The sequence below is a fragment of the Paramisgurnus dabryanus genome, chromosome 16 (genome assembly GCF_030506205.2).
Source record: "Paramisgurnus dabryanus chromosome 16, PD_genome_1.1, whole genome shotgun sequence".
Lineage (NCBI taxonomy): Eukaryota > Metazoa > Chordata > Actinopteri > Cypriniformes > Cobitidae > Paramisgurnus > Paramisgurnus dabryanus.
In genome coordinates this window covers 15,688,919-15,712,851 of record NC_133352.1, presented here as the reverse complement: position 1 = coordinate 15,712,851, position 23,933 = coordinate 15,688,919, and the positions used below count along the sequence as shown (strand labels likewise).

The 23,933-nt window shown below is 37.6% G+C and overlaps 1 protein-coding gene across 4 annotated transcripts; it reads right to left on the bottom strand.

The window, feature by feature from the left end:
- shtn3 (shootin 3) lies at positions 1-23,933 on the bottom strand. Of its 4 annotated transcripts, none has more exons than XM_065266637.2 (18): positions 23,836-23,933; positions 23,653-23,711; positions 22,739-22,799; positions 16,550-16,644; positions 15,305-15,467; positions 13,731-13,828; positions 11,498-11,579; positions 10,876-10,970; positions 10,112-10,258; positions 8,005-8,158; positions 5,967-6,126; positions 5,794-5,864; positions 5,597-5,700; positions 5,463-5,477; positions 4,969-5,034; positions 4,610-4,730; positions 1,748-2,033; positions 1-1,665 (listed from the first exon to the last, which is right to left on the bottom strand). In XM_065266637.2, the coding sequence occupies exons 1-18, from the start codon at positions 23,867-23,869 to the stop codon at positions 1,521-1,523; spliced, it is 1,956 nt and encodes a 651-aa protein (XP_065122709.1). In that variant the 5' UTR covers positions 23,870-23,933; the 3' UTR covers positions 1-1,520. The 4 variants fall into 4 exon arrangements, with proteins under 4 accessions (XP_065122709.1, XP_065122708.1, XP_065122710.1 ...); XM_065266636.1 differs by having other exon boundaries at positions 23,653-23,714; positions 23,836-23,910; XM_065266638.1 differs by having other exon boundaries at positions 4,969-5,031; positions 23,653-23,714; positions 23,836-23,910.

The window sequence follows — 23,933 nt, the reverse complement described above, 5'->3', positions numbered from 1 at the left end:
TGACTGTTTTTATAACTTTATTCAGTTGAGTTGAAAAGGTTTGTTAAACAGGTAGAATTCGACCAATTCAGATAAAAACAGGTACACTCAGGTTTTAAGCTTCAAAACACACGCATTTCAAGATCACATCAGTTACCTTTCAAATACCTTATATAAAATCAAGCCTACACTCCAAAAAGGCTGGAAAAGGAGAAATGGTGCATACAGTAATAAGGCAAAAACACATTCCAGAGGTGGTGAGACATTGAGGAGCAAATTTAAATTCAAGAACTAAAGAAGTCATCACATCTCCATAATAAAGAGAAGTGTAAATGTATTATTTTAAAAGATTCTTACATGATGACAGTGTGAAAAATAAATCATAAACCAAACCAAGTGACATTTAATTCAACAATTGCATTTGTCAGTCATGTCAAACAATATCCAAAAGCTATGTTGACGATAAATATCATACAAGTATATGTTATTATCAAAACTGAAGATGACCAGAACTCTAGTATCATGTCTATTTCCCAGAATTTAAAACCACCAATCCACCGAGTCAAAAGGAACCACAAAGCATTATTCTTGCAGTTAAAGGCAGCCTTATAATAATTTCAATATTACAATTTGCAGGTGATATTGCATTTGAACTGCTCATATTGCAGCTCAGTTTTAATCATGACAATGCAACTTTAATTCAAAGCCAAACTGTGAATTTATTCATGCAGTGCAACATTTTGGAGACAGATGGAAGACATGTGTTGGTAGCCCTCCATGATGTGATAATATTCCTATTTTCCTAACATCCCACAGGTGAGTGCGTCTTAAGAGGTAGAGAGAGCAGACCACCACTCTTTATGTGAAGTTCTTGTTAAGAAGAAAGGCTTGCATGGCATCTTTCAGTTAATTTAGATAGTTCAGGGCATAAAGACCTTTATTTGCAACAGCAAATGTGTCACGATGAGAATGTGCAGTGCAGTCATTCTCTCAGGATTGTTTTGTTGCATTGTATTAAAAGTGAAGTCTCCTTTCTGTGCCACTAGGGGCGCCATACAGAATTTAAAGAATCATGGATACTTTCAGAATAAAGAAGAGTCTTTGAGTCCTTTATACAGTTTCAGTTATCACTTTGAGCCAGTGTGGTTATGGCCGATTAAACAAGCAGATTCAGTTTAGTTACAACAAATATTTGCATACTTCACTTTTTAAGTTTACGTGCTTGCATTTTTTGAAGTAAGTGTGACTAAGATTAATCCAAAATTGTAGTTATGGTGATATTGACCTATAAACGTATATGACAAATGTACCTAACGTCTAAGCACCCTGTTAAGGATTAAAGGGCGGATACAGTACATTTATGGAGAAAAGAAAAAAGGCAAATCTGTCTCCTGATCACATGTTTATCTGATTTCTGCTTCAGAACTATGAACTTTTTTAAGTTTATTATGAATGATTTGTTTTAAAATTTGGAATAAATAAATTTAGAAATCATGGTTTTGTGCAAATAATTGAGCTGTTTTTTGCTGTGCAACTTGCTGTTAACAGTCAGCATCTGTGCTACCGTTTGCTGCATCGGGGCTTTGTGCAGAAGAGCTGAAGGTGGTGTGCAGTTCGCCACTTGCAGCAGGATGACCAATCCCATTAGACCCCTCCCACTTCGCTGGATCTCCATCTTTTGTTTCACTGCAACGTATAGGGTAAGTATATTTAGCATTTAGCAAATTCTTTGAACCAATTTACTGTCGGTCGGTAAATGTGGCCTTACCCTGAACAGCATCCGTTAATGATGGGCATGGGGGGCTCAGGGGGCTCTTTTTCACCGAGAGACTTGCGGACAGTGTTGGGCTGACTGGCTCCTTTTGTCTCCGTGCCAGAATCTGAGATCTGTCTGGCCATGGCTGGTTCTCGGCCCGAGTCTGAGCTGGTTCTGGATCCACGCTCGCTGCCTGAGAGAGAGCTGCTGCCCGCCACATCCGTGTCTTTGCCGGAGTCAGAACTGTGCCGAGCGTTCAGACTGCTGGACGAGGAGACTTTACTTAGGTGTCCATCATCTACAGTGCAAAAGATGAATGACTATATTAATACTCATTTCTTGCACTGTCAAAAATAAAGGTACAAATCTGTTACTGGAGCAGTACGCTTTAAAAAAGGTCCTAATATGTGCCATTTAGGTACAAATATGTATCTTTGAACTGCCAATATGTACCTTTGAAGTACTAATATCCACTCTTTGGGTAAAAAGGTGTACCTTTTTGAAAGGGTACTGTCCCAGTGACAACTTTTGTACCTTTATTTCTGAGAGTGTGTGTTAGACTTTTTCACCCAGGTAAAATGGTTTGCTATATTTAATTTCAGTACTTCTGTTCCTAATGCCTTTAGGCAAATGCTACTTTAAACCTCAAAATAAAGGTTATAAAAACATTATGCACTACAAATGGCACTATGGATCTTTAGGACTAGCTTTTGAGTAACAGCCAAATGATTGGTTTTGGAATTAAGGGCACAATATTTTAAGTGTGAGTGCGTATGTGAATGATGCGTTGCGTTGCATCCGTCCAATTCACCAGTGGATTAACCCAGTTGTAAGTTTCCGTGCACTTAACTTAAATATCTTTAAATGAGCTGTCAAGTGTATTAAGGACTTTGAATAGACCATTATGGAGTAGACGTCACAGTTACGTCACTGCAAGCTGCGCGCGCAATGTGGTTGCACAAAAACTGTGGAAATGAATTAGACACGAGTGAAACGAGCAAGATAACTCACTAGAAAATGTCTCGTTGTGCTGTCAGAATAGGAATTCCAAAAAAGATGGCTTTCATTTTTATAGAATACCATCGTCGAAGACACCATTTGAAGATAGGGGTGTCACGATTCTCCAAATCCTCGATTCGATTACATTTTCCGATTCTAATGTCACGATTCGATTCTCAATTTTGACTTTTTTTTTTGAAAGACAAAAAATGATATGCCATTATTATTTATTATTATTATAGTTTCAAATTTACATGCACATTGCGTGCTTTTCCTTGCATGGGGGTTTGTGGGCTTCACTTTACACAAGAGAGCTTGTAGAGAGAGGATTCCTTCTTGCACGCACATGGACTTATTGCGCGCGTCTTGGACTCCTCCTAGCATCTGAAATAAAACCAGTGCGTCATAGCTGTGCTTCTCTCTGGGTCACGTGCACACGCTCTCGCATCTGTCCAAAGTCTAAACATAGACTAAAGTAGTAATCCTTACGTATTTGTTCAGTTTTATGCGTTTCATGCGAGCTATCCCTTTTGTTAAAAATATAACCTGGTGCATCTTGGCAGCACTTTGCGCACGTGCAGAAAGCTGGGCTCTGTCCAAAGTCAGATTACTAGGTAGTAATCCTGTTTATGATATGCATTTCAAGGAGTTGTAGCAATACATCCCACGTCTTTCAAATATAAATCGCGTTCCGCTGGACCGATGTTTTTAAAGGCACTTCTGAGAGGTTTATTTTCCCCTGCTTGGCAAGCCGACCGGACGTGACATGGGGGCGTGGCAGAATCGACGATTCCATTTTTTAATTCGAAGTTCGAGGTTGTGACTTAATTTCTATCGATTTAAAATCGAAATCGTGACACCCTTATTTGAAGATAAATGTAGGTTTTTATGTTTGCAATAAGCTCTTAAACGGACAGAGTGGAGCGATGAAATCATCTGGAAATCTATTAATAAATAGAATAGAAAATAAGTAGAGAAGATGTCTGGTGTAATGTCGAAGTCTGTTCTCTCTATATGTTTCTTATAGCGTTTTTATCACGTTACACTATAATTTATTCAGAATAAATGTTTTTTTTATACTGAAAAAGCAATAATATCAACATTTTTAAAAATATTTACATTTTTTTCGTTTTCTATTATTTCTTTTTATTTCCTTATATCTTAGCTTGTGTCTTCTTCCTGTTTGTTCTAAAATTATGTTTACATACTTAATAAATATATAAATATAGCCCATGCACACACACGATGTAAAGTGTTATTAATATATAAACAGGCCTTTTTAATTTATGTGTAAACATTATACTTTTATAATAGTTTTAGAACAAACATGTAAGCTATAAATATAAGGAAGAAATAATAGAAAACAGGAAAATTACAAAATATTTAATAAAGGTTATTATATATAATACATGATAGTATCGCTTTTATATACTTTAGCGATTCAGACTGTAAAAATACGTAATTGATTTAGCAAAAAAGAACACCGGATCCATAAAAATCACATTTTAATCCTAAAAACACTTCTCACAGCTACTGCGGAGCTGTCACTTTCTGCAACCACTTTGGCTCCGCCCACAAAAACCATCATCTCTGTATGCAAACACGAAAGTGGTCTATATAGCTTGTCAGTAACAACCACAGGTAACGCACAGTATCGGAACTGGATCGGTCCTGTTAGTCCGATATCCGATCCAGCCCAAAAAGCCTGGATCAGCCCCGATATCGATCCAAAATATCGGATCGGTGCATCCCTAGTTGACATAGTCATTATCGCGACAGATATGTGAGTCTCGTCTGAAGTTGAGGCAAAATGCATGCATGCATACAAATAAACACAACTACATTAACACATGTGAGACGTGTGTGACACTTGACCTCCAGTGTCGGGATCACAGGCCTGTTTCCGTCTCCTCCTGAGAATCACTTCCAATTCACTGTCCTTTTTAGCATGGACCGTCTCCTGAAAGCCACGACTTGGACTCTTCTTCACCGTCTCCTACAGGTTCACAGACACAACACATTCATCTGCTGTTTCAACATTTTACTCTTCGTAGGTTTCACTGTCATAGCTAAGAAGCTACTAAAAACCCTATTCATGATTTCAGAATGTTTACTACACATATAAAGTGTGAGATCATATATAAGATGGTAAATGTTGCTGGTGACATAATGTAATAAGGGCACATGTGTGGTTATTGACTGAATGGCACGCAGAAGTTAACCGGTAAACGTACCAGAATGCCTTTCAGCTCTTCCATTGCGCTCTCCTGGGGTTTCTCCTCTGCTGCCGGGCTTTGCTGCTGTGGATCACAAACAGGGATGAGCTACTGTACATGAAATTTATACACTTAAAATTCAATTACTTAGTATCTCTTGTTGTTTTTCAGTTTAATCATCTACGTTTTAGATAAGCAATATCTAAAAGAAAGATAATCTGCTTTTACAGCATAAAACCATGACTGCAGGCAAAGCTATTGATCTGAAGTTATACAGCTCTTCTGAGCCTCAGAATAATCACGGTTACTCGGTCCATCAATAACTTAAATAAGATGGATACAACACCTATTGTACACAAAATGCGTTAATGACCTGACTATTCCTTAGGGAGGACTATCAAATAGTAAGAGGGACAAAAAGATGGGACTTCCTTCGATTTGGGCCGTTATGAAATCAGTGTCTAGTTTGAATTGTTAGTAAACATTGTTTTTAAATCTGTGCGAAAGCGTACCTTTGTGCCAAACCTCTGCGGCAATGGGATCAGAGGCCACAGGGTAAAAAGAAAACATTACAAACCAATGACCACAAGACACACAATCTTACAATAACTTTGTTATTTTTTAATTCACATTAAATAAAAAATACCTTAGTGTCCTGCCCTTTGACAGGCCTGAGAACCACCCCGTGTTTGATTCTCTCCATCATTTCATTCACAGCTTTCACTTTGACATCATCTGCTTCGGCCGCCACTGCACCCAGAACAGATTTTATTTGTTACTGTAGCTATGGCCAATAATAAAGTGAAATAAAGAGGAACTGTGCTGACTGCAGGGAAAAGTCACCTGGGGCTTGCTCTGGTTTAGGGGATCCTTTGCCTCCTTTGGAAGATTTTCTCATTATTGCAATGAGAGAGCTGCAGTACAAAGAGAGATGCTTTTGTTATAAAGGAATGGCTGGGATAGCTACACAACAATATCATTTTTATAAGGAAATAGATCATTTTTGATGCAGTTACCTGAGGGGGTTGCAGCGGGAGGGAGGAGGCGGGGGTGGAGGAGGAGGAGGGGGTGGTGGAGGTGGCGGTGGTTGAGGAAGAGGAGCAGGTGGAGGAGCAGTCCCAGGGGAGGGGCCCGATGCTGAATCAAAGCTCCGCCTCAGCTCCTGCAGATCTTTAACTGTGACAAATGACATGAGAATTTGAAGCTGTAGATCGCTGTGGCTTGTGTCTAAGAGATTCATTTACATTTAATTAAATTTGCTGCATTTCCATTAAAGATTTGCGCAAAACTTTTGCGTTATTTTTTAAAGGGGTCATATAATTAGATTTTTAAAGATGTAAAATAAATATTTGTTTTTCCCAGAGTGTGCATGTGATTTTTTTCTCAAAATACACCATAGATAATTTATTATAGCATGTTAAAAATGCCACTTTGTAGGTGCCTGCAAAAATTTCGTTTTTGGGTGTGTCCTTTAAAATGCAAATGAGCTGATAAAATGCAAACACTGATCGCCATGATGGTGGTTTGTTGAAATTGAAACTCAATTGTGCTATCAATAATTTTTTTCTCTCTGCCCTAAATGGCAGTGCCGTGGTTGGCTAGTGCAGATTAAGGGGCGGTATTATTTTAATTAGACTTGCTATATTGCAAAACAAGCGAAATCTGAACAACCTAGATGCTTGCAGAGAATGATTTACCTAAACAAAGTGTCTGGGTTGTTTTTTCACGTTTTCTAGATTGATAGAAGCACTAGGGACCCAATTATAGCACTAAAACATGAAACATGTCTTATTTTGACCACTTTAAATGTCGACAAAAACTATTGTGAAATGACGACGTTTCCATTTTGTTCTTACAAAAGCCATGGTGTTGGGTGTGTTCGACTTCGTACGGCGCCACACAGACCGGCATATGAATGAAATCAAAATACAGTGAGAGCAACTGGAAAGCATACAGAGCAGTCGACTCCCGAATCGCTCTATAGCTGTATTTTGAAGTCGACCACACCTCCTCTGTATTGTCCTCCAATCAAACATACCACAACATATTTGAAGAATGATCATGTGACTTGTACACACGTCAGGTGACCTGTAAATAGGTGTGTTCGACTTCATGCGGCGCTGCGCAGACCGATCGGCGGCTGACTTGAAGCAGTGCATTCCGGTTAGTAATTTTGTCCGACTTCAGCTGGTGCTGCAGGCACGTGACTGTGTCATATGGTACCGCGAGAACGTTTCGAGAGTAGCCGGCTAGCTCAGCCAGTACAGCTTCTCCAGAGCGGCTGCACGGAGTCGTGATGACGTAACAGCTTTACGTGATTGGTCGCCTCACTGATGACAACGATCACGTGCGTTTCAAGTTTAATCCAACCTTTAGTTCCATTATAAATTCATGTTTTAAAACAGGAAAAAACACTTTAATATGCTTAAATATGTTATATTGTGTCGTGTAATAAAATAAACATTTAAATAACCATTGGTATTTTAATTATATAGGCTTGTTTCCCGTTATTTTCGGGTATACAGTATATGCAGCAATTAAAATATTCGATATAAAATGTTTCTGGTTGCAACGTTTTATTAAAAGGTTTGTTTTTATCAAATTCAGCATCTAATTCACTTAGTTTGCGATTAAAAACAAGGAAACACGGCGCACACGTCACTACGGCAAGCAGCAGGTGTCCGGCATGATGGCTCCGTCTTCAGTTCCTCCCTCGACTGCAAGCGGCAAACCTCGCCGATCGGTCTGCGCAGCGCCGGATGATCTCGAACACACCTAATGTTTCCACTGCAGTTTTGCGATATATTGTTCGAAGGGCCTAAAAAGACACCTAACCCAAGTGTAAAAACTTTTTTGCGACATATGGGAGATTATGCAAAATTGCATTGTTTCCATTGGGTGCATTTTCAATTTGCTATTTCAGTTTGAAATTTGACAGTGAATGGAAACACAGCTTCTAAAATAGTATCTGAAAAACAGTGCAAGCTTTGTAGTTTAAGCATTTTAAACTAAGATAAGCAACGAATGTGATTTACCGGCATGCCATTTTCTTACCTTTCTTCTCCAAAATGCTGCTTTTCTTCTCCTCATTCTGCAGTCGCCCTTCTGTCTCCTTCTTTTCCTCCTCTAAAATCTCCAGTTGTCTCTGAAGCTGTACAAGCTGCTTACGCAAAGCACATTCTTCCAATTCGCTTTCTAAAGCCTTAACCTGCAGGCCACAGGAAATAAAGTTTTAGGGGCGGTTTCCCAGACAGGGTTTAGGTTAATCCAGGACTAGGCCTTACTAATATTAGGTAATTTAAGAAGTTTTTACAAACATACCCTACAAAAAACACTACAGGTGTGCATCTCAAGACAAAACAATGTCGACAAAATATGTTACAATCAATCAGGACAAGGTGATTTTAAATTAAAGCAGCTCAAACATGCATTTTAGTCTGGGACTAAGATAAACCCTGTCCAGGAAACTGCCCCATAAAGTTAGTCAGGTAGTACTAGACTCCATTTAGGCGGGCAACATATCATCTCTGTACCCTTAAAAAATCTGTGATTATGTGATATCCTACAACAGTAACTGCAGTGGGCTATCTTTACCTCTTAAGGCCGAAGGATGGTCTGCTTTTTTATGTACGCTAGGGTCCTTGTATAGTGTGACGTGACGCAATTTTTATCATCAGAAGAGGATGGATTTTTAAAACCCAGCGTACATTGTATGTGTAGTGTACACACACAAGTCAAATAAACTATTCGCACGAGTCAAATAAACAATACTTTGCAAGGCTGTGCATTCGACCGTTCAAGTACGTTCGCCTACACCTATAAAAATAGACTATAAGGCTTTAAAGCTTTATATAGGCTTTAAGGCTAAAATATGGTACATTTTAAACGTATCCGACGGTCCACGTACTACAATTGCGTGACACAATTGTCGTCATCAGAAGAGTGTGTACGTACTGTACGCACACCGTCGTATTTTTGAAACAGACAAATTTGTATTTAGTAGCCCAGGAGATGCTTTGCATTTTGTTGTTGCAATGCACATGCGTTGAACGTCTTACACGTAAAAACAGACTACACTCTGGCCTTTAAGGCTGAAGTATGGTCAATTTTTATGCATACGTAAGGGTTCGTGAAAAGTGTGCGAGATGCAATTTTCATCATCAAGAGTGTGCAAGTACTGTACGCACACCGTCAGATTTTAATGTAGGTCCAGGAGATGCATTGCATTTTGTTGCAATGCGCATGCGTCGAACATCTGTGTACAAGTATGAGTCAAATAAACTATACTTTGCAAGGCTATGCATTTGACGGTGCGCATACATTCGCATATGTTTGCTTCAGGCCTTAATGAGACATATGAGGTGACCATACATGCCATTTTCCCCGGACACATCCTGGCCAGGATTTCGGGTGTGTCCTTTGGAAGACCACATACGTCATAGAGGTACTAACATTTCAGTTAAAAACATTACGAATGTTACGATTCTTGCTCTGTATTTATATCGTGTCTGTTTTATTGACTGATGATGCATCGGTGCAGCTGATTCACAAACAGTAAATCGTGCCAAAGCAGTTTTGCTAATGATGCTGCGATCGTCCAGACAACCTCAGCATTTTACCACCACATGGACAGAATATCGATTACAGCCTACTTGCTCATTCAATCCGACCAGCGAACGGATCAAATCTGAAGAGCACATTGGGAATGCAGTAACAACTGTGTAAATATGCATCTGATGATTGGGGAGTTCTCCACTGCAACCACAAACAAATGTATGTTTAATAGACGGCTGTTGAATGAACCCTGATGTTATTATGACAGCTGTCAGGAGTCCAGATGTCTCCGATGTAGTTTAATATACAGTAGCACCCACTCATATTATTAAATGTGGTTGAGGAGTATTTGATGAGACTGCAAATATGTGGAACAGATTTTCCACATACGTAAGACCATGGCAGAAAATTAAAGTATTAATGAAATGGATTTATGTACAGTATGACAAGCTCCTGTTGACAATATTGAAATAAGATTTAGTCGATTTAATCCTATTGTCTAATCCTGTCATGTAATCCAGCATTACCAATAAGGCCTATTGTGTTCAGTGGACTAAGGGGTATAATTTCCCTCTTTATTTTTTAATGAAATGATGAAAGGGTCTACCTTCTCTTGGTGCTGTTGTCTTTCCTCTTCCAATGTTCTGGTCACATTGGTCACATCTTCTAAAGCTTTGAGCAGCTGAACGCTGGGATCGGCTTGCTGTAACAAAATCATGCTCTGCCTGTTTGCTTCTTTTTGCTTTACCAGCATCTACAGTAGAGGAGAAAATCAAATAGGTTTCGGGATTATTACACTCTTACTGAATGCTTAAAGGGGACAGAGAATGAAAAACCATTTCTACCTTGTCTTTGTTGAATAATGGTAGTCTACCCACATTCACAAACATACAAAAAGTGCTAGACATGCTAAACATCTCAGTCTCATAGAAATTCCTCTTTTGGAAATGTCAGCCAGAAAACGGCCCAATCTGAAAAACTGATGCTTATGACATCACAGGCATCTCACTGCCCCTCCACTTTAAAATAATTGGCTACATTTTTTGAGTGGCAGCAAAGTGAGCCAATCAGTAATGAGATTGCAAGTTAAGCCAGTAGGGGGAGCCAAATAGGTGCAAAACCACTTGTTTAAAATCCCTCACCCTAATAGAACTATCTGAGAGAGGTTTTTAGGAGGCTTCTAAGGCATTACAGACCCAAAAAAAAAATAATTGTCTACATGTCACATCACAGAACAAGGATAAATACCCCGTTCAATCATTCTATGTCACCTTTAATTGGCCAAAATAAAAAATAGACACGTAGAGGTGGAGAAACTGTGGACGTTTGATGCAACAGCGATATTGTTTAAACTGTTTCTAGTGAATGTACCTCATGTGCATAGGTCTCTGCTTTCTGCCTGAGGCTCTGCTCCAAATCCAGCTGCTCCTTCATGTTCCCATACTCATGAGTGGCCAACATAGACACTGAGGACACATAAAATATAACCCGATTGTGAATTATAATAAAACTATATATCGATTTACGGGGTGAATGTGATTTCACCAAGTGAAGCTTAAGACTCCTTGGATATATAAAGGATGATATACGTACTCAAGATTAACATGAGATTGAAAGGTAGAGTATTTTACAACGTGTATCAGATTTTAAAAGCACAATTGTCTGTTTAATGAACTGAAATTTATCTGGTTAGCATGCAGACGTAACCAGAACCTAACCAGCAACAACACAGATGAGCTAAGTGGAAGCAGATAGAGGAAGTCAAATCAAAGTGCATCACTCTTTCAGCAGGAACACCAGGACTTCCTGTGGTCCATCTTTTACAGATAATTTGATCTGGGTCTTCGACTATAGGCCGGTAGTGAGTGGGCTGCAGGGTGCAGGCATCATGAATCTTCTAGGAGGCAGATGAACTCCAGACATCTGAGATGATGTCATGCTAATGCTTGTGAATGTATGCGTATGGCTCTCCGATCATAAACATTGTACTTACCCCTGTTGAACCTCTTAATGGTTTTGCTTTGCTGCTCGATGGTTTTATAAAGCTCCTTCATCTCTGCCTGCTCCTTTTCGGTCTACAAAAGATAACGCTGTAAGTATTATATCAGGCAAAAGAAACTCATTTAGATATTGTTACACTGATAGGCATTTAGGTTACCGCAGGTTACTAAGGCTGCATTACAAGCTGATTTATTATTCATGAAAGGGGAAAATACTGCAAGACTCTTTAGAGTTCAAGCCCCTGTCAACGCTGCTAAGCTTGACTACGCTTGACTACGCTTGTTTTTATATTCGACTGAAAATAAATTAAAGAATGGCTTTCATCCTATTGTTTTGTGTAATTGCTTCGTCCTGCTTTACAGATATCTGTTTGAGACAGTGACTTTAGTATTTGCACACGTGTCTGCTCTCGAGATTTGAATACGAGATCTAAACAGTGAAATCAACCGTCAAAGATTTTCGATAATATTACAAGACTAAATTATGCTACTCACATGGATTGTATAGATCTAAACGCATATTACTGTTTGTGAACAAGTATCTTATTTGTTTGAGGCTTCTTACCAAAATTATTTTGGTTGCGCTTACAGATATTTATGTGCACTTACAGTGTACAACTACATACTAAATAAATTTTGTATATAATAATGTATAGACGGTTTCAGCAGTAACAACATAAACAAGCCGCTGTCGCGGTCCGCACGTAACTTCCGGTAAACTCTGCTAATAATAAATAACAACAAAGTTCTTTAAACGTAGTTTATTTCTATAACAAGCAAAAAAACAACACACAGATTACCTAGGAGACCAAAACTTGTGTTTTTTTCGACGAGGAATTTGTTCAAGAGATCAGTTTAGCAACTAGTCAGACCATTAAAAAAAACAAAACCGGAAGTAAAGTTCGGATCCAGACGTGTCACGTGCGTCCGATGAAACCGTCTATAGGTTTACACGGTATGGCAAATACGGACATTGTGATGCCAAGTGTGTTGCTATATGTGACTCTGGACCACAAAACAAGTCATAAGGTGCTTTTTTGCCCAACTATTTAAAAAATCTGAGGGTGCAAAAAATTTTAATATTAAGAGAAAGTGCCTTTAAAGTTGTCAAAATGAAGTTTGCAGCAACACATATTACTAAAGACAAATACAATTTTTATATATATTTACACAATAGAAAATTTATGAAATATCTTCATGGAACATGATGTTTACATAATGAAAAATCAATACACGAATCGCTTACACGAGTAAGTATGGTGGAACAAAATAAAACGTGGCGATTTTTTAAGCAGATAAAAAATGTGAACTATATTGTAAGAGCACTTAGTTTGCAGCACTTCGACCACGCCGAGTTATCCGCTTAAAAAATCGCCATGTTTTATTTTGTGCTACCATAACTACTCATGTCTTTAAATGAGGAAAACATGGAAGTGTTTGGTGGCTTCTAAATTCATCCCTGTTTGGTTCCTAAGGAAGGAATGAATAGGGCTAGGATAAATGCTAACACATTTATGATGCGCTGTACAAAGTTGAGGTTGCCATTCTTTGTGTAGACTGATGTTTTACTTTAAAGGAACACGCCCACATTTTGGGAATTTAGCTTATTCACCGTATCCCCCAGAGTTAGATAAGTCCATACATACCTTTCTCATCTCCGTGCGTGCTGTAAATCTGTCTGACGCAGCCCCCGCTAGCTTAGCTTAGCACAAAGACTGGAAGTGAATGGATCCAGCTAGCAAACTGCTCCCAATAAGTGACAAAATAACGCAAACATTTTCCTATTTATGTGTTGTGATTTGAATAGTCACACCGTGTACAAATAACAAGGTGATATGAGACACAGCCATCTTTTAACAGTATACATACTGAGAACTATATTCTCTGAAGCGAAGCACTGCTACTTGGGCGGAGTGATTTGCACAACTCTGACCGAACTCTCTGCTCCTCACCAGGGGGCTTCTCGGGTGCTACGAGCAAATCACTCCGCCCAAGTAGCAGTTCTGAGAATATAGTTCCCAGTATGTATACTGTTAAAACATGGCTGTCTGGAGCCATTCACTTCCAGTCTTTGTGGTAAGCTAAGCTAGCGGGGGCTGCGTCAGACAGAGTTATAGCACGCACGAAGTTTACTCTGGGGGAAACGGTGAATAAGCTAAATTCCCAAAATGTGGGTGTGTTCCTTTAAGAAAGCAATATCTCTCTTTATTGTGGATTGGTACTCACCTGTGCTGTCAGCTCATCTATCTGTCTCTGCTGCTCTTGAAGCTGACACGCCAACTGTTTCTTCTCCTCCAGCAAAGAGTCCACTGTTTCTTGAAGATCTGTATAATAATCAGAAGTGATGGATCTGTGGTTGCATGTGATCGTAGTTTCTTTAGTTCAGGAAATTATATTATTTATGTCCAGTAAGTGTTTATTTTCATTTAAGATTAGATAGAATGTTTGTATTAGAGCCATATTCCTGTCTGCATGATGCTCAGATTTCATCCTGTTTTCACTCAATGAGTGCAGTAAGTGCACATGGTTGGAATACAATTCAGTATGCAAACAGATATAAGATATCAGATTAGCACAAAGTTTGGCATCTGTACACTAAACAGTTTGGATTACTTAGGGTTAGTGTATGATACAGGGGCGGCGTTTGCGTATGGCAGGGTATGGCAGTTGCCATACCCTAGCATTCAGACAAAACACCAGAAATCAACAGGCTATAATGAAGCTCATTAAAAATAATGTTAAATATTTTCAGTAGAACATATCTGAACATTGGTACATCACTAATATGGATAATTTACGCGTGTACGCGACTTCATGCTATAATATAGGAACCGACATGTGCATGACATCAACGTGCCGCGAGAGCGGTTTGAAAGCAAACTCTTCCGATGATTTCTCGCCTCACCCTCGCGGTACTTTGATGTCATCAGCCTGTCGTTCTTGCAGCGCAGCTTGAATTGTGCAGGAGGTCTCATAATGAACGCTGTTGTTATAATCTTTATTTTCGCAAGTAAACTCCTTTTTTTTTAACATTCAAACAGACTCATGGTTCTCCCCCACACTCGCGCAATGCATATTGCATACATTATTCCAGAAGTAAAATGATTTGTTCTCTGTGGATAAATAAACATGTTCTCTTACACTGGGAAAGTGTAGCGCAGTCGAAGTGAATTGTATTAATTATTTGCGCGCGTTTTTGAATATGGCGACTTGTGGAATAAAAACTGCACGACGACAAAAGGTAAGACTTGTTTTTGCATTTAGCCCTGTTTTACTAAGTTTTATTTAGTGTTTTAGTCTTAGTTGGTTGGCTGGGTTAACTACGTGTGCTCTATCACATCATTAAAAGTCTTTATTGTGTTTTTATAAGTGTTTATTGGCGGCTGTAATGACAAGATTTGTGAAGGGATGTTACAGTATGTTTTGATATTATCTTGTTTTAGTTTATCTGTTGCTGGAGTTGCACTTAGTTAAGAATGACAACATTTGAAAATCATTTTAAACAACCATGATTTCTATTTTTGTTTTTCATTTGTATTGCTTCCGTATTGTTGTCAGTAAGTGTACATCCGTGCAATAATAGTATGATTTTATACAGGTTGGTGGAGTATGTACACATATGGATATAATGTGGTTTCATAGATTCGTTATTTGAATGGCCTTCTTGTATGAAGAATTTTTGCCATACCCTAGGTTTTCGTGAAACGCCGCCACTGGTATGATACAGTCTGAAAGTGAATGAATATGTTTGCTTTATTTCTTTTACAAGCATTGAGATAAGATTGTATTGCTATAATTACCTTTGACCTGCTGTTTGTATTGTGCAAAGGGGTCAGAGCTGGGCTCCTGTGTGTCAGTCTCCTCTTCTAGAGATATACAGTCAGAAATACTGGGCAACAACTCATCCAGACATGGCCGTGATGACAGACTCAAATACTTAAGCTTTCTGTTCTCACAGTTCAACTAAGAGTAAACACAACGTAACCTACATTAAAACAACATACAGCATCAAGATAGCACATGACTGAAACGTTTAATAATCTCTAAATAACATAACTGTTATTAAAGAGATGTTACCTCAAAAATGAAATTTGTAAACATTTGTGTGTTCTGATGGACACAAAGGAAGAGGAATGTTTGTAATCAAACCGATCAGAGGCCACACTGACTTCTATAGTATTATTTTTCCGACTATGGAAGCCAATGGGGCCTCTAATCGGTTTGGTTAAAATTCTGCCTCGAAAAAACTATACTCTCATTCTGGCGTAATAATCAAGGACTTTGCTGCTGTAACATGGCTGCAGCAGGCGTAGTGATATTAAGCACTGCCTGAAAATAGTCCCCTTGGTTACTTTCAATAGCAGGGGACTATTTTCAGGTGCTGCGTAATATCATTGCGCCTCCTGCAGCCATGTTACAGCAGCAAAGTCCTTGATTATTACGCCAGAATGAGAGTATAGTTCCTAGCCATATCGGCCTTGAAAATCGCAACTTTTAATTTTCCCTCGGTCTTAGTACACGATGTAACTACAGAAGAGTCAAGTTTTAAATAGAAAAAATATCAAAACTATTTGGTTATTTTTAGCGCGATGCTAATGGTCTAATCTGATTAAATGGATTATGCTAAGCTATGCTAAAAGTTTTAACACCAGACCCAGAGATTGGCTGAATTGATTTCAAAATGGTAAAAATCAAATGTTTAACTCTACGGGAGCTGGAAAATTAGCATATTTTCAAAAAAAGTGGAGTTTCTCTTTAACAAATGGAATAAATTACAGTAATAGTTCCTCCAAAAACAAAATATGAACCTAGATGTTGGTCTTTTATCCACAAATTTATTGTATGGCTTTAGAAGACTTGGAATATAGATCACATGACACTTTTACTACTGTTTTATCATTTCTGGAGTCCCGGCATGGTTGCTATTTACTTTTATTACACAAAATGAAGCAAAGTATTCACAAAGTCATAAAGGCATGGCTGATGGGAATGATGTTTTATATTTGTGTGAACTATTTCTTTAATAAAGTCACTGAAAAAAGCACCTTGGTAGCCAGAGCCTCTGCATTTTCCCGGCAAGATTTCTCAATCTCCAGCTGGGTCTGTAGTACGTTTACCTCCTCGATGACCATTTGGGAAACTATGCAGGGCAATAAAATACAGAAATGATTTCATGAATGCACAGCAGATCATATTTACAACCCAATTTTCCTGCATATTTAAATACAATATAAGCATCAGCAATGGGGCTATACTGTAAGTCGTTCTCATGGCAATGATGGTGGGAGTATTATAATGTTTTCCTGTATTGAACATCACATTACCTCTCACATAGTTCAGTGAAAGTGCCTGTCAACTTGTGACGTCCAACAATTACTCACGAACACTAGCTTGGAGTGCTTAACATATACAGTATATATCACATAAATATATCATGACTACTGTACTGTATATGATGAGATGTGATCAATGACACAGTGAGTTTAATGAGATGGCCAGTCAGTTATGGGTTACATGTTCACAATAGGAATCATTTCCCAACCATTAGGGTCTCATTGATGCATTGTTGTTACACCAGGACGGTAACTCTAGACATTAGACTGGTCCAATAGAGGATTGGGTGTCAGAGCCCTTCATGTCAAAGCGTTTAGTGCACTGCAATGTCCATAGCGACATCTTTAAACCCTAGGTGAATAAAAGATTGAGGCCGAAAAAAAGCAAAGCAGCTATGATGTGAGTGACGCATAGAAAATAAAAAAATACTGTTTTATCAAATCCCAGATAAACACATTTTTGTGTGTGACAAAATATGCTTCATCTGTGGTTTTCTTTTCCATTAAACTAGGGAGGAAGTTCATCTATATTATGCATGTCTCCATGAAAGGCTGTTGAATTATGCAGGAATGATGCTTCTCTCAGCATGCAGTCACCCTGGAGTACATCATCGGTCTGCCCTGGAGCACAGTCCTGGAATAAATATTCCCACTCATTTTCTCTTTATGTGCTAACATACTGTACAATAAGTTGGATTTTGTCAATGCACAGACTCATTTTAAACCTGTTATTTTTTTTATTGTTTTTTGTTGGTTTGGTGCTCTTTTAACTGTTGGCAAAATTTTTGACCAACAGAGGCTTGCTGAATGAAAGCAGTACTGGACAGTCATTGGTCAAATGTTAGCACTATAGGGCTGTCAAAAGATTCATCACAATTAATCGCATACAAAATAAAAGTTTGTGTTTGCATAATATATTATAATACATGTATAAATGTAAGAAAAGCTGATGTTCCTTTGGAAAAAAATATTAAAAATCCAAAAAAAAACCAACAGTGTAATAATGTCTATGTTTTATTCTTTAAATAAAAAAAATGCCTAATTTAACACAGAGTGTACTTCAACTTTTTTTGGATATTTAGTTATATAGACTGCAATCTACACAAGCTTTTTTTCACAGTCATGGCCCCTAGCGGAGTCAAGTGGGATAAGGTATAGCTAAGAGTGCTCCAGACCAACCTTCCGAACGAATGACTTACAGAAGGGAAAAACGTAACTAACACCGTTTCGGGAAACACGTATTAACGATAAGGTACAGCTTAAGGTACAACTTGAGAACGACGTAGAGCTAAGAAGGTTTCGGGGAATGCAGCCCTGGTGGTTATTTAAGACATTTGACAGGTTAGGTGTGCGTTTATTGAAAAATAATGCATACCTGTGGGACCAGTGGCTGATTTTGCAAATTGGGGGCCCAAGGCGAAAGTATGTATGGGGCCCCCCTATCCAATCTATAAAAGTTTTTACAAAGTTTTATAAAAAAAAAAAAACTCAGAAATGAAGATGGAAAACAGAGAACACAAATCAATAGAGAATAAGTCAATGGGTCAAAAACAGCCACGAACAGTAAATTAGGGAGAATTTTTTTTATCTGATGCTGCACAAAAACTAGCAATGCATCAAAGCCAATGTTGTTACTAATCTTTCACATGCCCAAGTCTGTGATAAAAGGTAAAAAAAATCCAGTCCACAATCACTTTTATATTGAAAATAAGTTATTGTATGTGTGTTTACCCAAATCAGTTTTGAGTAAATGTTTTGTTAAAACATTTAGCAGTTTTAATCAGGACTGAGGTTGATTAACAGATTTATGCAAAAAACAAAAAACAATTGAAACCAAATATTTATCTGATTTTTACAGCAGTTTAATTTAGTGGATGTTTTCTTCACAGACATAAAGAAAGAGATGTGAATTTGCCCACAGTATACTGTTGAGTTTTTGAAAAAATTTCAAATAAATGAAAATAAGCAAAACCGAACATTTGGTCTCGGGAGTGCAGCATGCGACAGTAATGAAAACACGAAATGGAGTTTAAATTATATGGACTCTAAATGAGCCAAGTGAAATGGATTTGAGGAAGCAGCAGCGTAGAAGTCAAGGCTGTAACTGAAACAAGAGTTTAATTTATTGGGGCATTCCTTAAGTCTAAGGGATTTGACTGACGGCACTCTGACAAGTAAACAGACATATGCACTCTTTTTTTTTAGAGAAAAAGTGAGTGGGTCTAATAACACTGGTCTTGTCCCACCCACATACTGTATAATGGTTCCGACGCCCATGATGACAGCATCCCATTATGCCAAATTCAGCAGGTTTAAGATGCTGAATTCTTCATTACCTATGTTAAATATGCAGGATGGGGGACTATGTTGCAGAGAGCAGCACTGCACCACAGCCAAAAAACCAATGACAAAGAAAAATGTGTGCACATATTTAGTTGAGGTTTACTGCAACTATCAGACCTACGGTTTTATTAACTGTTTGTAACCTGAATCACAAAACTGAACATATACGAATCCAATGCATTTATAAAATAGCATATTTATTTTTCCATTTATGATCACAACCAGTGTTGATAGACACAAAATGGACACAGGTCACTGAAATATGTCTATTAACTCTTTCATCAGAAATTTAGCTCATACTACGCCTATATGTACATTGTATGTCTATGTCATTCACAAACCCAGTTTCTAAGGATGAGTCAGGGTGTGCAGGGTTGCACGTGCTCCCCATAAAAATAAAGCAGGACAATGAAAAGGGGTGTATCTCAAACACTCATCTGCTCAGCTCTGCTTCTGGCCTTTCTTCTGTCTGTGGATTCTAGGTCAGCAAGAACACTGTGCTTAATGCTGCATGAGCAAAATATGGCTCTGGAAAGGGCCAAAGTCAAAAGTCGAGCATCTGAAGCAGGAAACAAGCATTTCGACTGCCACTTTCTAAAGTCTAAAGCACTTCCATCCCAATTTTTATCACAGCGATTAAGCTCTTTTAATAAACCGTAAGCGTGCAGGTTTAATCACCCAGCAATTTGGGTTTCAACTCAAGTACTAATTCCGCCTGTGCTTGTAACCCATAATCTTTCTCAAACCAAAGACGGATGTGCAGACTTCATTAAAATGTAATCGGCGAGAAAATATATACAAATAAACTAATATAAAACTCTTTTCACACACAAGCCTTTAGACATGTAAAACATAGGGGTAAATAAGCTGAGTAATGGGCCTGACAGCTTAATACACAGTCTGTGTTTTAATTTGCATAAGTGCAGAGGCCATTCCTAATGAAGCTCACTCGGGCGTCCCAAAAAGGAGGTGGGAGACAGATGCTTTGCCAGACACAGATCCAGTACCTCCCAGATACTCAACAGCAGTTCCCCTGGAGCAGCCAATTGTCAAATGGAACACGGACCAATCACGTGCCACCAGCACAAGACTATTGTCCTGTATGGCAGCAACTAGGCCAAACTATAGTGATATGTGCTGTGTCATGTTAACTGCAGCAAAAATGTGTGCCACATATTGATTTCAAAAACACACTGCCATTTTGAATACAAAACTTTACAAAACACAATACAGAGGACCAATCAATATAATTGAGCATGCACATTGTGTAAATTAGGCTTTTGCATGTCTAGTTTTTTTTTTTTTGCAATTCCTATTTAAGTTACTACACAATATATTACAATTGAATCAAATTTGGAGTGACCTGCATTTCGAAAATGATATCAGAGTGCAAGATGTGTTTGGCATAAACGACAATAGAAGGTTGAAAGACATATTAATTTTCTTCTACTTATAAATAATTCACAATTGGTGATTTTTAATAATTTAGTGATATAACAACACAGCAATGAGAGCTGAATTTAGCGTGGTCTACAATCCCTATGGAATGTCTCACAATTCCACGACACTAATAAAAAAGGACTGCACACACACATCCTAAAAGCAGCGAGAAACACAATGTAAGACGTTAAACCAAATTAAAACAAATGTGTTTGATTATGTGGAAAGCCAAATAAATTATCTAAAGAGTTTCTAGGTAAATATATGAAATCCTACAAGACTTTATCACTAACCTTACCTAATTAAAAGTTTTTGATGACTTTATGAGCAAATAATATAAATAAATAAAAATGTATATATATATATATATATATATATATATATATATATATATATATATATATATATATATATATATATATATATATATATATATAGATATATATATAGATATATATATAGATATAGATATATAGATATAGATATATAGATATAACGATAGATATCAGTCAATATATATTAGAAATATACAGAGTCAATACAAGAAAACCTATGTAATGTAAAATTGTAAAACTATTCCTAGGATATACAAATGCATGTATTTTATAACTATCTACATGCATATCAACACATTCAGAGTCATTTTCTATAAAAAATACTCATTATTTCAATACTACAATATTTACATTGCATCACTAAATTCGGACTGCATTAATGCATACACTATATATACAGGAAAGATATACCATATATTAAATGCAGAGTATAGGTGAAAAAACACTTCGCTATTGTGAATATGAATGAACATTTTCTCACCTCAGTTTCCAGATTATTTTCCTTAAGCTGGCAACTGCTAGTGTTGTCAGAGTGCTAACACATTAGTAAGTAACTGCTGTCGGGTTTCCTTACATATCACAAAGAGGAAGCAGGGAAGGTCACTTTAACACTAACGCATTTTAATGGTTGGCTCCCGAGTAGCCATGGAGACTGAATACCTGCTAACACCTGGGAATAATGGGCCATTCAGAGGAGCCCCTTTGTAATGTCATGATGATATGGGTAAGTGAGGTTACAGGAAATGAGATAAGACAACACCAAGCTTCAATTCAGTGGGATGAGCCAGGCGAGGTCATCTTTACATCTCTCTCTATATATATATATATATATATATATATATATATATATATATATATATGTATGTATATATATATATATGTATATATGTGTGTGTGTTAAAAGGTATTGTGCGGGGTTAGGTTTGTTACAGCAATGTTAAATTGTTCTAACAAACTTTAAAGTAAATGATAATAAATAAGAAGACAGACATTGTTAAGGGTAGAATCAATGACTGTAAAATAGTGTTGGGTCAGAAAGAGGACAAACCTATCCCTTGTGTTAAATTAACCAATAAAAGTTTAGATTTGATCCAACAATGGGTTAAAACAACCCAGCAATTTGGGTTAAAACAACCCAACAATGCCAAATTGTCCCTCCTCCAACCTGTGTATGGATCAAGTTGTCTGAATAAAACTTGTGAATGGATTAACTTGTTCTCGCCACGAATATGGCTGTAGATGAATGGCGTAAAGAAATAAAAGAAGAAGAAACAACCCAACACAGATTAAATTATAACCTAACTGGTTAGGTTCATCCCTTTTTGTGTACAGTCTCAAATCCCCCCCCCAAAAAAGTACTGAAAAATGGTTATTTATAATGTTTATATTGTCCAAAATCTTGGATATGCGATTAAATAAATGTTTATTTAATGTGAATAATACACTATCCAAAACTGTGACAGTAAAATTTATGCATCCTATAGTCAGTATTTCCTGCAGGCCTAAATAATCCCATATATTCACATTGCTGCATTAAATTGTGATACGATCTGTTATCTGCTAACTGTGGTCTATACAGAGTTCACAAAATGGGTGAAATTGCTGCAGTTTCATTAATGTGATTCAAGTGACTGAACAGAATGCCAAAAAAAATACATCTTATCTAGATCGACCATTGTGAATTGATATGTCATCCTTTCCATTTTAAATGACAAGCATTCCTGATCAATAGAAATCCAGAAAATAGCAATGGAATCACAATGGTCAGTAATGATAAGTTTACCTCGTTTAATGTGCTTGAGTTGTCTTTCAGCTTCATCTCTCTCTGCTGTCAGTCTCTGACACTAAAAAACAGAAAGATGTTGATATCAGGCATAAAAGCAAAGCTTACGTGATCTTATAAGAAAAAAACAAGAAATTGCATGAGAAATGCATACAAACTTCATAACAACTACCATCCAGTCTGCAAATAACAGTCAGAAATGCATAATCCAATGCATAACCTAATTTTCATTTGTGTTCTGGATCTTTATATGACATGAAACTAAAATGCTTTCATCATATTTTAAGCCAACTTACAGTGAAGAATGTGGGCATTTATAAGGACAGTTTCCAGGACAGGTTTTAGATTAATCCAGGACTAGGTCTTACTTATATTAGGATATTTAAGTATTTTACACACAAAAAACAATACTGGTGTGCATCTTGAGACAAAACAATAGCATTGATAGGCTATATGTTAAGATATGTATTATTTTAGTCAGTGACTAGACTTAAAACGCCCGATTCTCTTTTATTTAATGTGAACATACATAAAGAATTATAAAAAGTTTATTGAAGAATTAAAAATGAATACAATTAAAAAAGACATAATCAAGGACAAGCACAAATGGTGTTGGCGAATGTCAACAAAAATCCTTCATTCAAGGTCATAAATGCACGATCTGTTTAAACTCTCATCCGAAATACAAAAGATGCTCAGACGCTGTCAGATGAAATGGGTGTCAACCTTCGCGTGAATGAAAAAAGAGCCGGTTAACTCACACATTTTAATCTGCAATTCCCCCTGTTTCTCTCTTATACCAAACTGTATTTTTTATTCATGAATATAGATCGTTATAGGCTAACAGCGAGAGCTTAAGGTTTAAACGGGCAGTAAAGATTTGATCTTTTACGCGTGCATTATCATCTTCTCACCTCGGTGCTCTCCTCACGAGCCTCTCCCTCTTCCGTTCTACCGGCCTCCATCTCACTCACTGCTTACAATGAACAAAGTGACCATTCATACAACAATAAATTAAATGCTTCGAAATAATCATAAATGCTATTTCTTTGGTAAAATTGCAATGAAAAAAGTGTTAACGCTAAAGAAATCAGTACCACAGCCGGTAGACAGCCGCCCAGCAGCATCCATCCCTCCACACGGCAGCCTCTGCGAGTGTACCACCCGGCGGACTCCAGCAGCCTCCCCCTCTTAA

Bases quoted from the DNA above. Each gene is read 5' to 3' on its own strand.
- shtn3 (XM_065266636.1), bottom strand. From the start codon at position 23,869: ATGGATGCTGCTGGGCGGCTGTCTACCGGCTGTG. The intron at 15,468-16,549 runs GTGCTTTTTTCA...GTTTACTCTTAG, and splicing joins CAGAGGCTCTGGCTACCAAG to TTGAACTGTGAGAACAGAAA. The intron at 1,666-1,747 runs GTAAGGCCACAT...TATACGTTGCAG, and splicing joins ATTAACGGATGCTGTTCAGG to TGAAACAAAAGATGGAGATC.